Genomic DNA, 15025 nt, shown 5'->3' on the forward strand with positions numbered 1-15025 from the left:
GTCCATTAATGAAGTATTTTCCCATAGTTCTGTTTGGGGTTTTTTTATTGTTGTTATTGCTTTAATATTTTTATTTTTTATTTTAATTGAGGATCTTCTCAAGCCTAAATCTTGGATCCACCTCTTGAGTATACTTTCAGAAGAATAGGAACAAGTACACAAAATCAACTGCTATTCAGACTAGGACTTCTGAATACATTCATGCATTGGACTCATAACATAGGTGTAACAGATTCTCACCATAACACTTCTAATAACATTAAAGTCTTGACTTCAACTGGGAAAGACAAGGCTCCCCTAGTTGCATGTATTCTATGCAGAATAGCCCCTTGATGCACAACTTAGATTTCACTCCAGGTGACGCATCCTTTCAGTTATCATCTAGTGCAGTTCAACAGCATGAAGCTCACATTCAAGACTAGCCATACACTATCAATAGCTAAATCAAAGTATCTGAGTAGTCATATTAAAGTATGACTACATGAACTTTTTCTTTCATTTACTGCCATATCTTTTCACAAAACCAGCTGTGTATCAGAAGAGTACATAAAGAAGCATTACTATGCCAGTGGAGAACAATCCAGCCTTGGAGAGACAGAGAACACTAAACACGAACCAAGAAGCAAATGGTACTGTGATTAACTCCCCTTTGTTCTCTTCAATTGCATTTAATTTTAAACTTTGGGGACAGTAGGAAAACTGAAAAGCAGTTACAAAGATACGTACAACTTCCTAATTGCAATGGTCAAAGCTGGATAAAGCTGGTATATAACTGGCTGAAGTAAAAGCAATTGATCATTCTAACTCTCACGTTAAACACAAACCCCATACAGACACTAGTAGAGATTAGCTGCAAGCTATCTGTGTGTCCCACAGTGGTATCACAGATTAAGATTGGGGAGAAAAAAAAAATTGAAAAAAGTAAAATCAAACTATCAAAATTACCAAGCACTCATGCTGTAGCTTTATGTGATATCAGACTTAGGTTTCAACCTGTGCTGCCCAAATTCAGACAAAAAGGACAGAAAGATAGTGACTTTTAATCCTCTTGAACCCGATTGTTAGACTGAAATGAAGCCAGCAATGGAGTTGCTTACGAACCTCTCCTGGCAGTGACTGTATTCAGCATTCTCAGTAACAGAGGGAAATAGGAGTAAATCAGTCACCAAGTTTCTTAGTGATATAAGAGACTTCAAAGCAAGCTAACTTCAGAGCACCTTAAAGACAGCTTGGGAAGGGGGGGGAGGGGGGGGAAAATAATAAAATAAAATAAGAAAGTACCACTGAATGTGAAAAACTGGATATAACATAAAAAACTGAAGTGCAAGATATGAATATGCACCTAATGATATCCAGCAATGTCTCGTCTATGCCAGAGCCTACCAGGGAACGGACAGCTAAAAGGCTAGTAGACATTAATCAGAGGAGGACTACAAGTGTAAGTATGATGCAGGTATGCCACACAAGATATTATACTGGCTCACTTACTGTTCTGCTCACTTGCTCACTCTTTCTCCACACTCACATAGCAGTTGTACCTTGGTATCACACTTCAGATGCTAAGCAACTAGTTACAGTTTGTTTAGAAACAGACTAACTGCTGTGGGTAAAATCAGGCCAGGGCAAAACACATACCATGATGAATGCCACTGTAGAGAGAAAGACAACACTGACAGCAAAGTCCTCTAAATAGAAATCCATTGTGAATGTCATGGAAAAGACAAAATAGCAATACCATACCAAACAAGTAAACAGCTTTATTTGAGACATGTTTCAAGCCTCTCTACCTCATGTGGCCTCTATTAAAACATCCAAGGAACAACACACACTTCACCTATAAGAGATTGTAACATAATGCTGCTATGACAAAAGCACTTTTTAGTGGTATAATTTGATGACATTATTCCACCCAAAATAAGTTGTGAGTGCTTTCCTTCATTTTGGTAATATCTTTGTTTCACCAGTAGGGCCCCAAATTGGTCATAACACTCCAGACTTAGCCTTGTGACAGCTAAATACAGTGTAATCATCTTTTCCCTCAACTTGCCAGCTATGCTCTTGCTAATGCAGCCCAATATACTGCCAGTTTTCACGGCTGCACAGGCATGCTGCTGACAGATGGTCCATTTGCTGTTCACCAGGATGCAAAGGTCCCTATCTGCCAGCACAGCTGCATGGGGTCTTTCCTTTTCAGAGGAAGTCCTCACATTTGTCTTGGTTAAACTTCAGGAGCTTTCTAATTTTACTTTCTTCTACCGTGCTGAGGTCCTTATGAATGACAGACCCACCCTCCAGCATATCAACTGCTCCCTCCAGTCACTGTGTGCTTTTTTTGATTTTCTTCATCTAAAGTTAGATATAACAAGATATCTAGAGGCATCTTAACCAACACACTGACAAGGATTACATTTGGTACATGTATAATAGCATCAGACAACCACAGATCAAAAAAGAAACATGACATATTGAAGGACAAAAAAGTCACACACTGAAAAATAAGACCTAGTAATCTTGGATAACAGCACAGATAAATACAAGGAGAGTTTTATAACTTATGAGATGTGTCATATGGTCTGAAGAACGTACACTATTGCAGCCTGTCACAGAACTCATTGAAGGCCTGGTTTGGCACCACAAAGATTTTTCCCTGCTGGCACAGAGCCCCTCCACACTGAGGGGAAGATGATGAATGCTCCCTGACGTGCCGAGATAAACTTCCTCATTCATGCTAGTACTCCTTACGTTATTAATTCTTCAGTCATTGCCACAAAACATTTTATCAATAGCTTGGAAAAACCTCATAACATGAACAGTAGGACTTTCAATCTGAAAAGTGACATTTGCTTCATCCCTACTATGAAATCCCAGGCACTTTCTATGAGCTTGGTGGACTGAAGTACAGAAATGCATTTCCTGAACCAAAGATTATCGTATTGGTGATTAAGACAAGTCTTCTTGGGCCTATAGCAAGCACTATCCACATTTCAAATTTCCCCAGAGAAGAGAAATAAGAATCAAGACCTCAGTATTAGAAGAGCCATTCTTCACTCCTCCCAAATCAGACTTCTTTTATAAAATAATCAAATTAAATAAGACAAAAGTATTTACTGAATTCACCTAATCATGAAAGCAAAAGTCTGCTTGTAGATACCAGTTCTTAAGGGCTTCTTCACCTACAAAATTTAATTAATCCTAAATCACAGTCTCTGCTATAACAAGCCAAGAAACAGGACAAATCCCTTTAAGGTGCATGCTTCACTTGATTCATTCTTTACTGCAAGACTACACATGGCTCAAAAGATAATGAACATTATAAGCAAATCAGTCATCAAAAAGGAAGAAGTTCTATTGCATTTAATATACATGGCTGAAAGTCAAAGTGATTACCACTAAACTTGCAGCAGAATTTAATGATCATACACAGCCTGCAAGGACATCTGTGCTACCTGCTGGCCCTGAATTGTCAGGCTTTTTTTTCTCATTACTCTTTTGCAGTAAACTGCCAAAAATGCCCAACAGTATTTTTTCCCCAATAGTTTCGCCTAATATTCTTCCGCTAAACTTCTTTACCTCAAGAGAGCCTGACAATAAACCTATCTAAGAAACCAGCAAGCCTTCCACAAAGATTCTGATAAGCAGGATTTTCTTCATCTTTCAACTTCAATGTTTTGCTCATGGTGGGACAGTCACTAACAAGATGAGGACACAATGCTGACCATGAAAGCTTCAGAGACAAGAGGTTGATTAAATTGCTAAATGTAAATTCAGATAAGAATGCAACACATCACAATGCCCGTCCTAAACAACTTCGACTAGTAATTCCAACATCTCAAGAATGAGTCAAAAGCTTTTTAGAAGGCCTTACTATCAGATAAGGAAGTAGGACTGCAGTATCAAGATATTGCAACAAAAAAAGAGCAGCAGAAACAAGCTGAAGAAACTAAAGCGCAGTGCAGAAACTTCTTGTTGCTGAAAACTTGCAAACATTACAGGGCTCCTTTAATCTTAAAGCTCAGCAACCACCCAGGAGCTTGAACACAGAAGCAGCAGCAGGAATGAAGGATTTCAACATTCAAAAACTCAAATATGTAGTAAGGTCAGGAAGTGGAACCACAAATATAACCATCAAGCAGCCCAATTGCAAAAGATACAAGGTAGGACATCCCTCCATCTAAATGCTACAACCTATCAGCCTCAACAACTGGAGTTAACTAATCAGATGCTAAGGAGGCAACCTTTCTTTTAAAAGCTACAAGTAACAAAATCTGTGGAAGAATGACGAAATTAATCCCTGATTGGGAAAGACACCTCTTACTTATCTCAAATGCAAGCAATACAAAAAAACAGGGTAGCAGTACCTGGAAACTCAGAGAATGATTACCCCAGTACACAGTTCTCAGTATCAGTATGTTCTGAACTGATAGAGCAAGACTTAACCTCCTGTAGAGAAAAACTCCCATAAAGTAGAGGAAACTGAAGATCAGAATACCCTATAATTATCTAAGAACATACTTTACAGGTATCATATAATCTTAAAATGAGCCCTGCGTTTACTTTGATTTCAGAAAAATAAGGCAATATCTGTCCCTTTCCTTTTGTCATTTCATAGAATCATAGAAGAGTTAGGGTTGGAAAGGACCTCAAGATCACCTAGTTCCAACCCCCCCTGCCATGGGCAGGGACACCTCACACTAAACCATGTCATAATTTATACCTACTACAGTTAGAAAAGTACTGTTGTGTCCAAACTACCATAAGACAGCAAACTTTAATACTGATCACCACGTTTCAGAAGAACTGAAGTTCAATAGCTCTCTACAATTACATCAGGTGGGTCTTCTCTACCAAAACCAGAGGAGAGTTTCAGATTTGCTATGAAGACAGTCCTCAGCAAGTATTCACCTTTATTGTCCATTTCAGAAGCTGAGTATTTTGGTAATACACTTTCACAAAATCAGAATGCTCTATTTGACAGTCAGAGGGGAAGTTGCAGCTTTGTTGCAATAGACAAATTCTGGATTTGATTTTTTTGTTTAGCTATTAGGTGCATACACAGATGCCTATCCCACAGCTTAAATTCTACACCTCTGTTTCGCCAGGCAGAAGGGATAACATTCACAGCCAAAAGTCAGATTCTGAATACAACAGGCCTTCCCTTTGTACTAAAGGGGTGAGTTCAATTCAAACATCAATCCACAAAATGTCATTTTCAACATCAGTACACAAAAATCTGCTACATGATACACAGCAATACTTAAGTTATGCATCTTTTTAAAAATAATTACAAGATCACTAACAATTGATGACTAGGGTATTTTAAATGCAGAGAAACACTGAGTGTGTTCGATACCTAAGTTTTCCTACTTAAATTAACATCTGGCACCCAGAAAGATGGAAATCTGAAACTCTTTTACAGAACTTTTTTTTTCTCCCCACTCCCTCCCCAATTTTGACAGAATATATTTCACTACATATGGCAATTTCCTCTTTATCAAGCTTAAAATAAAATAAAATTAAAAAATACATTTTGGAAGTTTAGAAACTTAAAAATCACAATGTGCAAACTAATCACTAGCTCTGCTTTATGTTTATTCATGCAAAATTGCCAAAGGAGGTCTTCCCTGAATGGCTGTTATGGAAGTTAAATCAAAAATTCATGAAAAGAGTAAAGGTAGTTTGTGCATGTGCACTAACTGCTGTTTGTGCAAAGCCACAATACAACTATTTATATCCCCATTACTACTGACATATGAACTCTAAAAATTATTGAAGAGCATCATATCTGCATACTGTAGTCTTAGAATTTCAAACATAAAACTTACAAGTATCAAACAGAAAGCCTGATTCACAGAAAGATTGTTGTCACACAAGCCAGTCTGCCAAGGACCTTTTTTAAAGTCTGTTCTTGCACCTTGTCAGTTTCAAAATGTATACAGGACTTCATCCCATAAATTAGTTATTTACAGTGCATCGAAACAACAGTTTGCCGATGACACCAAGCTGTGTGGTTCGGTTGATGCGCTGGAGGGAAGGAATGTCATCCAGAGGGACCTTGACACACTTGTAAGGTGGGCTGATGCCAACTTTATCAAGTTTAACTATGACAAGTGCTAGTTCCTACACCTGGGTCGGAGCAATCCCAGGCACAGCTACAGGCTGGGCAAAGAAGAGATTCAGAGCAGCCCTGTGGGGAAGGACTTGGGGGTGTTGGTTGATGAGAAAATGAACATGAGGCGGCTTCAGTGTGCACTTGCAGCCCAGAAACCCAACCGTATCCTGGGCTGCATCAAAAGGAGCATGACCAACAGGTCAAAGGAGGTGATCCTGTCCCTCTACTCTGCTCTCGTGAGACCTCACCTGGAGTATTGTGTGCAGTTCTGGTGTCCTCAACATAAAAAGGACATGGAACTCTTGGAACAAGTTCAGAGGAGGGCCACGAGGATGATCAGGGAGGGGACTGGAGCACCTCTCATATGACGACAGGCTGAGAAAGTTGGGGCTGTTCAGCTTGGAGAAGAGAAGGCTGCATGGAGACCTCATAGCAGCCCTCCAGTATCTGAAGGAGACCTATAAGGATGCTGTGGAGGGACTCTTCATTAGGGACTGCAATGACAGGACAAGGGGTAACAGGTTAAAACTTAAACAGGGGAAGTTTAGATTGGATATAAGGAGGAAATTCTTTACTTTCAGGGTGGTAAGGCACTGGAATGGGTTGCCCAGGGAGGCTGTGAATGCTCCATCCCTTTGCGGTGTTCAGGGCCAGGCTGGACAAAGGCTTGGGTGACATGGTTTAGTGGGAGGTGTCCCTGCCCATGGCAGGGGGGTTGGAACTAGATTATCTTGAGGTCCTTTCCAACCCTAACTATTCTATGACTTACCCTAGGTCTGAGACCTGGCTACTTTTAATATTCAGAAAGTAAATGTTATCCATAAAGTAACTATTCTGCCACACATGCAATAACTCCTCTTGAAGGGATCAGCAGGATGGAAAAAGTGATGTTCTAATCCATTTTACTGGACTGCTTAAAATTGTTTAGTTTATGATCGTAATGACAATGTCTACTATTTCTCATGTTCTTGATCTAATCTTTTAGTCATATGAAAGAGTGGCAACAAAACCAGGACTTACCTTGTCACACAGAAGTAGCAAAAACTCCTGCATACACTAGAAATTATGTTACAGTGCATCTGTATTTCCTCATAAGGTCTTCCACTGCATACCGCTATTTTAGCTGTTGTTTTTGTTACAAGTCTGCCACTATCAAAAAGCAAACCACATCATTCATCACCTAAACTCACAAGGTTATCTAAACCTCAAACAAACAGCACAGTATCTGCTCAAAAAGTTCACAGATGCACTTACAGTTTAAGCATCTATACGTGTTTTTAAACTGAATTCTGCATTACAAGTGAGAGACAGAAAAAAAACCAAGTAACTAAATCAGTCAGAATTTATTCTTCTATTTCCTACCCATGTAAACCTAAGGCGCTGTAAGACATAATATTAAGTAACCACGTGGGGGTTTTGGTGGGGTTTTTTTGCACTCCCTTATGACACTTCTGCATTTGCATCTCCTTGAAATACTAAACTAATTGATTTAGTCAGAAAGGCCTGCACGAAGACCCAGGCAAAGGGTTCTTGGCTCTCTAAGCTGTAATTTCAGTGGGAACATTTCTGTAGTTAATGAAAATTGGATATTTTCTTTTTTTTTTTTTTTGTCCCAAAGCAGGTTTGGTTTTCTCCCAGATCAGGACAGATTTCGCTTTGGAGACTTTTCAGAGTAATTTTCTATAGTAAAAAATTACCAATAACTTACGTCATATTGTTCACTGCATGAAGTAAGAACAGGAAAAAGTGCTGACTCCACATAAAACAGTTCTGAGTACAAGGTTGTCAAGAAGCTAAGTCTGAAAGAAGATCACAGGATACTGCTAACAGAGTCAAATCAGCACATTTGCTGTTCAGTGGCCAACTATTTCACAGATGCGTACAGGAAAAAAACAAAGCTACCCCAGCCCCATCTAGACCAAGATAGACTATTTTGTAGTTGCCTCTTCCTTAATCAATACTCTATTCAGTAACCCTGCTTTCCAGAGATTTTAATATTGATATTCCCCCCCCCAAACATAAGACTGTCGTCTCCATAACTTTAGTTCATAATGTAATTACATGGGATGAGCTTAGCTGACAAAAATGAGACACTCCAGGCTAAAGAACCAAACCTCTTAAAAATCTATATTTAAAACCTGAATGACTATATGAGCTTGTATAATTACAGTTACATTGTACACATATAAATAAGCTGTCCTTCTAATACTGCAAGTACTCATTAAAGAGCAGTTGCACACGCTTAATTAATATCAGTTTTTCAGCAACTGATCCTGTGCTACAGCAACATTATGAAAGCTGGCAGATTTTGTTAGTGCTTCCCCTGTAAGTACCCTTCTCACTGTGGGTTTTTTTTAAACATGCCTAGGGAAAAACTTAAGAAGACCAAACCCAAGGAAATGAACATTTTAAGTTCCTATTAGCAATCTGAGATATAGTTAAGATTTTTTAGTTTGCTGCTGCCTCAGGTAACTCATAATCAAACAACAAAGAAGTAGAATCAGATTCGCCATTAAAAACCCCAACCTTTGTAATTTATAACAAACAATTTTGTTATAATTTTTAAAAAATAAAGAAATTAGGTGCTCAAGACGACCTGATTTCAGGACACATTTATCCAACTCCCATTTGAGAGGACTGTAACAACTTCATGTTAATATGAAAAGTCTTTAAAAGGTTTCAGCATGATAGATTATGATGAAACTTCTTTAGTACGATTGGTGGTGTAAAAGAAAACATTCTAACGTTGGGTTCTATCTTCCAATACACCCCCCTTTCCTAGATCAATTATTTTCTTAAGGAACTTGTGAAAGAGGTAGTCACAGATTTAAAATAAAAAAAAACAAATCAGTGACTAGAGTCTGAGTAGAACAGCACATTCACTTTAATCTCCACTCTGTTTAACTAACTCCATGAGACTCCTAGCAGTGTGGACTGACATGGTACATGTGTAACTCACCAGCATCCTGCCAAGATAGTCCTCCACGTCACTACACTTCAGCTATGAAAAGTGCTGCTCTGCAATCACCTACTACGAATTATAAACATAACCGCATTAAGTATGAAAAGTGGTAAATGCAAACTTATAAGCAAATGCTTGGCAGCTTTCCCTTTGAACTTAACCTTTCTTTTCCTCTTCTTCAGCAATACTTTCCACCCTGCTTTGCCAAGTAAGTTACAAACTCGCTTTTCAGTCCCAAACACCAAGGGCAGAAAGCCCAGACCAAACATTTCTTTGGAAAGTCCTCCTAAAACAGCTAGGTAAGCCTCAGGAAAACAGATTTTGCATGCAGACACAGCTCTTGGTCACACACCTCTTAACACCTTAAATGCTGCTGAGTTTACCCATGTGAGCAGCCTCAGTGATTTCAGCAGCACCATCACCACACACAGATTATGTGTGCTATAACCCACGCTGAATAAGAGGGGTTTATTTGCTACTTGTAGTACTGCAATGAAGCAGGCTCAGAAGCCTGCACTGCAGCACTGGACCCACTGGAAGTCATTGCAGAAGGGGCAAGTTTACTGATATTCAAATTCCTACATTTTCTTCAGAAAGAAACAAGCAGACCAAAATATATGCGTTACGCACATATGATAAGTTCTCTGACTCCTGGACAAGCCCTATTCCAAATAGGCAATCGCTTTCTTATATTATTCATGTTTTAAAGTGAAAAACACTTCCTGTTACCTGGGATGCTTAATGACTAAACTTTGGTTACACAGTACTGAAGAAGAGAGAAAAGAAAAATCCTAAGTCTAGAAAGCTATAAAGTGGCATGAGTGAGCTATTCAGCCTGCATCCCCTACATAACCCTGAGGTACATCTCAGCTGGCCCCATGTAGGTAGGCCAAAATCAAAGCCACAGAAAACCAACACACATACCAGGGAACTTCAGTAACAAGCCAGTCAGTGGAGGCCTGCCTACAGAAATCAGTACTTCAGTTCAATATAAATGGAAGACTCCTCAGACAAGTCCCCTTGAAGGAATACACTAGAACCACCAGTTCTACACATAAGCGCTCCAAGATATACTTTTACTAAGAATGGCAATTTGCACCAATTTCATTTTATATTCTTTCACCTACCTCGCTCCTCCATCATCTGCTCTGCAGCTGGGGTTTCAGCAAGTGAACACAAAATCAAATGAAAATAACTTAAACTTCAGCAACAGTAACAGATAAGGACAAAGAAATGGTCTCAAAAATGCACAGCTTTTTACTGATGCTTATTTAAAGACCGGAACAGACTGAAGGCTCTTCTGTAGAGTTCTTACAATTGCACACATCTCAAGCAACAGAATTTCGCTTTTCTATTGTTTGTTGTTTATCAAGATCGCTCACTGTTGCCCGCAAGCTGATGTATTTCCACAGCACTTAAACTTGCTTCTACTTTCCAAAAATTTAGGTTCAGAGTGATTCATGTGGCTGCTACAGTGCGTACCTCATTAGGAGAAAATGTTCTTTTGGTACAAGAAGAAAAAACGAAAATGAAACACCAATACAAAATCCTGCGCCATTAAGCACTGCAACTTAAATTCTCATGGTTTCAAGATAAGGAGAAAGTATAATTTCACAATACTATTTGTATAACAAAAAAAAACCCCAAAAAATCCCACTCCAGGAATTCCTAGTTATATACATAGAACTTGCCAGCACAGCTCAGTTCTTAGTACTCAAAGACTGCTCCAAGGCCGCTCCCCAGGCAACTTCTTCATTTGATGGGAAGTTATGCACACACTGTATTAGAACTGCAAACGCACTTCCTTGCTAGATCTTAGGTCTGTCCATACTTTAAGAGGGGAGTCATGAGGGAAAAGCATGTGATTTCAGTGAGATTATATTTCAAAGTGAATTTAAAAAAAACATGATTGCAAACTTGCAACAGTGTGCCTGAATTCACACCCTTTTCAAAAGCAATTTCTAAATATCAAGTTTCCAATCCCAAACTGACCTGGTATAAACCTAGTGATGCAATAGGCCATCATTGCTTCAGGTTTTATAATTCAGAGATATCTTTTTCTACTGGGGGAGGGGAGCATGCCTTACTATTAAACAGCCCACCATACTTCTGACATGAATCTTTATAGCATTATCTAATCACATATCAGCAACTCAACAGCGACAACCCATGCTCCCTCTATATGCACTTCAAGCAAGCAAACAAACCTTTATTTCTTTGATTCAGGTAACTATGATATTCCCAATTATATCTCAAAGCCAAAAGACATCAACATGAACTTCACAGGAAGCAGATAAGAAAGTAGGCCATGTGTCTGAAGGTGTATGTAGTGGTATGTTTTAAAAGATTTAAATCGTTCCCTGTGAAAACAGGGATTTGGTGACTCATGAACTCCGACTCACCCATGTCCTCCCAGTTGTCTCCACAACCATAAGAAACTAAACCATGACATTTCTATACACTCTATGCCTCCCAACAGGTTTATTTAACTGCTCCAACAGGTATGCTGATGGGGAGGATGAAGACTACACCCACCTGCTCAGCAAGATCAGGAGGAAGCTGCAGCTCTGCTTTGTTATGAGGAACACAGCACGGGAAGGTGTTTTATGTCCACACTTCTACCTTCAAGAATGCCAAGACATAATGACCTTATTCTACATTAGTCTCTCTACCATCCCTTAACAAAAACACTGCAGTAAAATTAATTTGGAAGGTTTCTAGTATTTGGTTTAGGTACATGAAAAATACTACAGGATGTTTACTTCATGGTTTTAGCCACTTCCTCTTAGTTAAAGGTTGGAAGGATATTTTGGTGGCATCAGTTAATCACACCATGATGTTTTCTGCAAGTTCTTCAAAGGCAATAGTTTCAGAGACTGTCAGAAAGACCATAATGCACTATACGACTCCAACAAAGAGCTTTCCTTAGTTTCTCTCCTTGCAGTAAAAGAATCAGGAGGGGCAAAAGGAGAATGATACAAAGTGAGTTCAAAGTAACTAGTATGTCTTAACCTGAAAAGACAGCAGCATGCTTCTGCTCACAAGTTTTAGTCACTATTTCTTGCTTTCAAACATGTATTCTACACTTCAGCAGGTATTGATAATTTAAAGAAATTATACTTAATGGTATAGCTCTATGGTTAAGCTAAGCCAACCTAAGATTGCATGGTCACCACAATGGACTCAAATTAAACATACTTGTGACAGAAAGTACATAAACTAGGGAGCATGTTCAACTCAGGGCAAAATTTTGTGGATCTGCTATACCAATATAAAAGCTGCCTGCTGCCTCAGGGGAGGTCTCACTCCCCACTGCCTTCACCTAGTCTTGCTTCTGGCAGTGAAATTTCCTCTTCCTCCTCCCAGTAAGCTTTAGTAGGTCTCACACCCTTCACAATGCTGACTCAACTCACTAGCCTAGCAGATAACTATCCAGTCTCTTCTACCAGGGCAGAAAGCTCACAAAAAGGTCCAACAATACAAGTCACCAGAGAAGCCTGTGGCAAAAGCAGCAAGGGACAAGCTGGCACAGAGACAGAAGAGGGAAGAACAGGAAGTCCACCTTCTGCCAGGGGTAAGCCATTCAAACCCTCTCCAACTTCCTCCACATCACAGAACCACGCGATTGCTAAAGCTGACACAAAGAGGAGGCGTGAACGCACAGTCAGACACCAGAGGAAGCGCAAGACTATTTCCTTCGACAGCCAGAGCTCACCCAGCCTGTGCAAACCACAGAGCCACAGCCGCTCCAAACATGGGCTCAGCATGGGCTCAGCATGGGACAGCAGTGACAGATCTCATCAAGTCACAGAGCTGTTTGCCTCTCCATCAACTAGAAGGGCAATACCAGGCACAGACAGCGGGTCTGTGCGCACAGATCAGCCACACATCCAACAGAGCTACACTGAGTAGACACAATGGTGCAGAATACAGAGAGAGAATGGCTAAAAGCACGGGGACAGGTAAAGGAGAAAGTTGCCTAACACAAGCAGAAGTAAACCTGCAGGACTGAAAGTCACTTGAGTGGAGAAAAAACAAATGAGCACATGCCTTGGTCTGACAACAGGAAGTAAGATTATACCGAGCTTGTTTAGTACTGGCACCCCAATAGTGGGCAGATTGAGCATGGACAGATGCAGTGGATGCAGGCAGGAGACACTGGGAGCTGAAGTGCAAGCACAACCATGAAGAACTGGAGATGGACCAAAAGGAGTCCACACTCTTGAGCTGAATCGAGCATTGCTTCAGCTACTGATCGTTTCCCGCACCAGCTGCCTACCACCCTCCATCTGCTCAAGGCGGGTGACCCCAGCAGCGCTCACTGCAGACTGTGCCACCGCCGCCCCAACCCCAGTCCACCGTACCACAGATGCTGCCTCTCTCCTTCAACTTCCCAGCTCCCGCACCACCCTCCTCGGAGCGCCCTCACGCTCCAGCAACGCCCTCGTCCTACAGAGCCCCACAACAAATCCCTCCCGACCGCCCCTCACAGCCACCCCTCCACACCCTCTGCCCCTGCCCTTCCACCCTACGCTCCCCAAACCCTGCCCCTCACCGGTCCCAGAGAACACCGCCCCACACAGCCCCGGCCCCATCCTAACGCTCTCCAAGGGGCCGGGCGCCCACAGCTCCCCACCACCTGTCACCGCCAAGGTCCCCACGCTCCCGGCCCGCCCAGCAGCCCCCTCCCCGCCCCGCTGCGCGGCCTTGCCACCCCGAGACACCCGCCCCGCCTCCTGCCCACCGTGCTGCGGCCCCCTCCGCTCTACCGCGACCTGTCCCCCACCACGACCCCGGCCCGGCTCGGCCCCTTCCCGGCGGCACCTGAAGCGCGGCGAGTCCTTCAGGCACTCCTCGAAGTCCACGGTCACCTTCATCCTCTCCTGCCGCGGGGCGCGCCGCTGCCTCCGCTGCCGCTGGTGGCGGTTGTGGTGGTGGCAGGGAGAGCCCGAGCCGAGGCCGGAGGCCGGCCGCCGGGCGGGGCTAGGCGGAGGCGGCGCTCATGGAGGGGCGGTGAGAGCCGGCGGCGGGACGGCTGCTGCGGGAGCGCCGCGCCGAGCCCCGCTCTGCCCGCCTCGCACGCCCAACCGCGACTGACGGCCCGGCCAGCCAATGGGCGGCAGCAAGCAGCAGGAATAGCCAACGAGGCGCGGGCGCAGGCGGGGCTTCCTCCAACCCATGGCGGGGCCGCGGAAGGGCGGCCTGCCCACCCGGTCGAACAGCAGGAAGGCGCTCTGGCCAACCACAAAGCGAGGCGGGTGGGCACAACGGGACGACCGCCCTGGACGACCCAGCCAACAGCCGGGCGCCGCAGGGACTACTCCCTCATAGGGCGTCCCTAAGAGTGACAGCCTGGGAAGCCAACGGGAAAACAGCCTTTGGCCTCCCACCGATCGGCAAGTCCCACCGCCACGGCTGCGCTGAAGGCCAATCCCATCGCTGATAACACCGAGGGGGCCGCTCCGGCGCTGCGATAGGCTGCCCTCTTGGCACTCGTGGGCCAGGGCCGGGTGGCGGCGCGGTGGTTCGTGCCGGTGCTGCCGGGCCGGGCCGGGCCGGGCCGCTCGGCTCCTCCGGTTAACCGTGGGCAGGTGATGCCCAGGCACCCGGCCGCCCGTCTGGGGAAGCCGGGTCGGCTGTAGAGAGCAGCTGGCCCCGCCGGGCCGAGGCGCGGGCAGGCTGCCGCTGCGCTGGGAGCTCCCCCTCTGTCCCGCGGGGAGCCGGTGTCGCTGCCGAGGGTGCAGCAGGAAGTGCTGAGCCACCGAGGGGAAGCGGCAGTTCGGATGCTCTCCGGGGTGTTGCAGGTCCCGATCCTGGCGGTGGCCGGAGATCTGTGTCGCTCTGCGGGAGGGAGGTGAACAGCAGGGCTTTCTGTAGAAGGAACGCCAACTGTGCGTACATGGGTTTTGCACGGAACGTTTGCCTGGGAATATTTACTGAAGGATTTTCGGGCA

General features: G+C 43.4%; 1 protein-coding gene across 3 annotated transcripts in view; it reads right to left on the reverse strand.

The window, feature by feature from the left end:
* ACAP2 (ArfGAP with coiled-coil, ankyrin repeat and PH domains 2) overlaps positions 1-14152 on the reverse strand; it is a 68397-nt gene extending 54245 nt beyond the window's left edge. For all 3 annotated transcript variants that reach the window (XM_065674858.1, XM_065674857.1, XM_065674856.1), the window contains exon 1: positions 13896-14152. In XM_065674858.1, coding sequence (XP_065530930.1) covers positions 13896-13948 — 53 coding nt within the window. In that variant the 5' untranslated portion in view covers positions 13949-14152. The remainder of the gene's footprint in view (positions 1-13895) is intronic.
* Between the last annotated feature and the right edge of the window lie 873 nt (positions 14153-15025).

This window comes from Lathamus discolor, chromosome 3 (assembly GCF_037157495.1).
Source record: "Lathamus discolor isolate bLatDis1 chromosome 3, bLatDis1.hap1, whole genome shotgun sequence".
Classification (NCBI taxonomy): domain Eukaryota; kingdom Metazoa; phylum Chordata; class Aves; order Psittaciformes; family Psittacidae; genus Lathamus; species Lathamus discolor.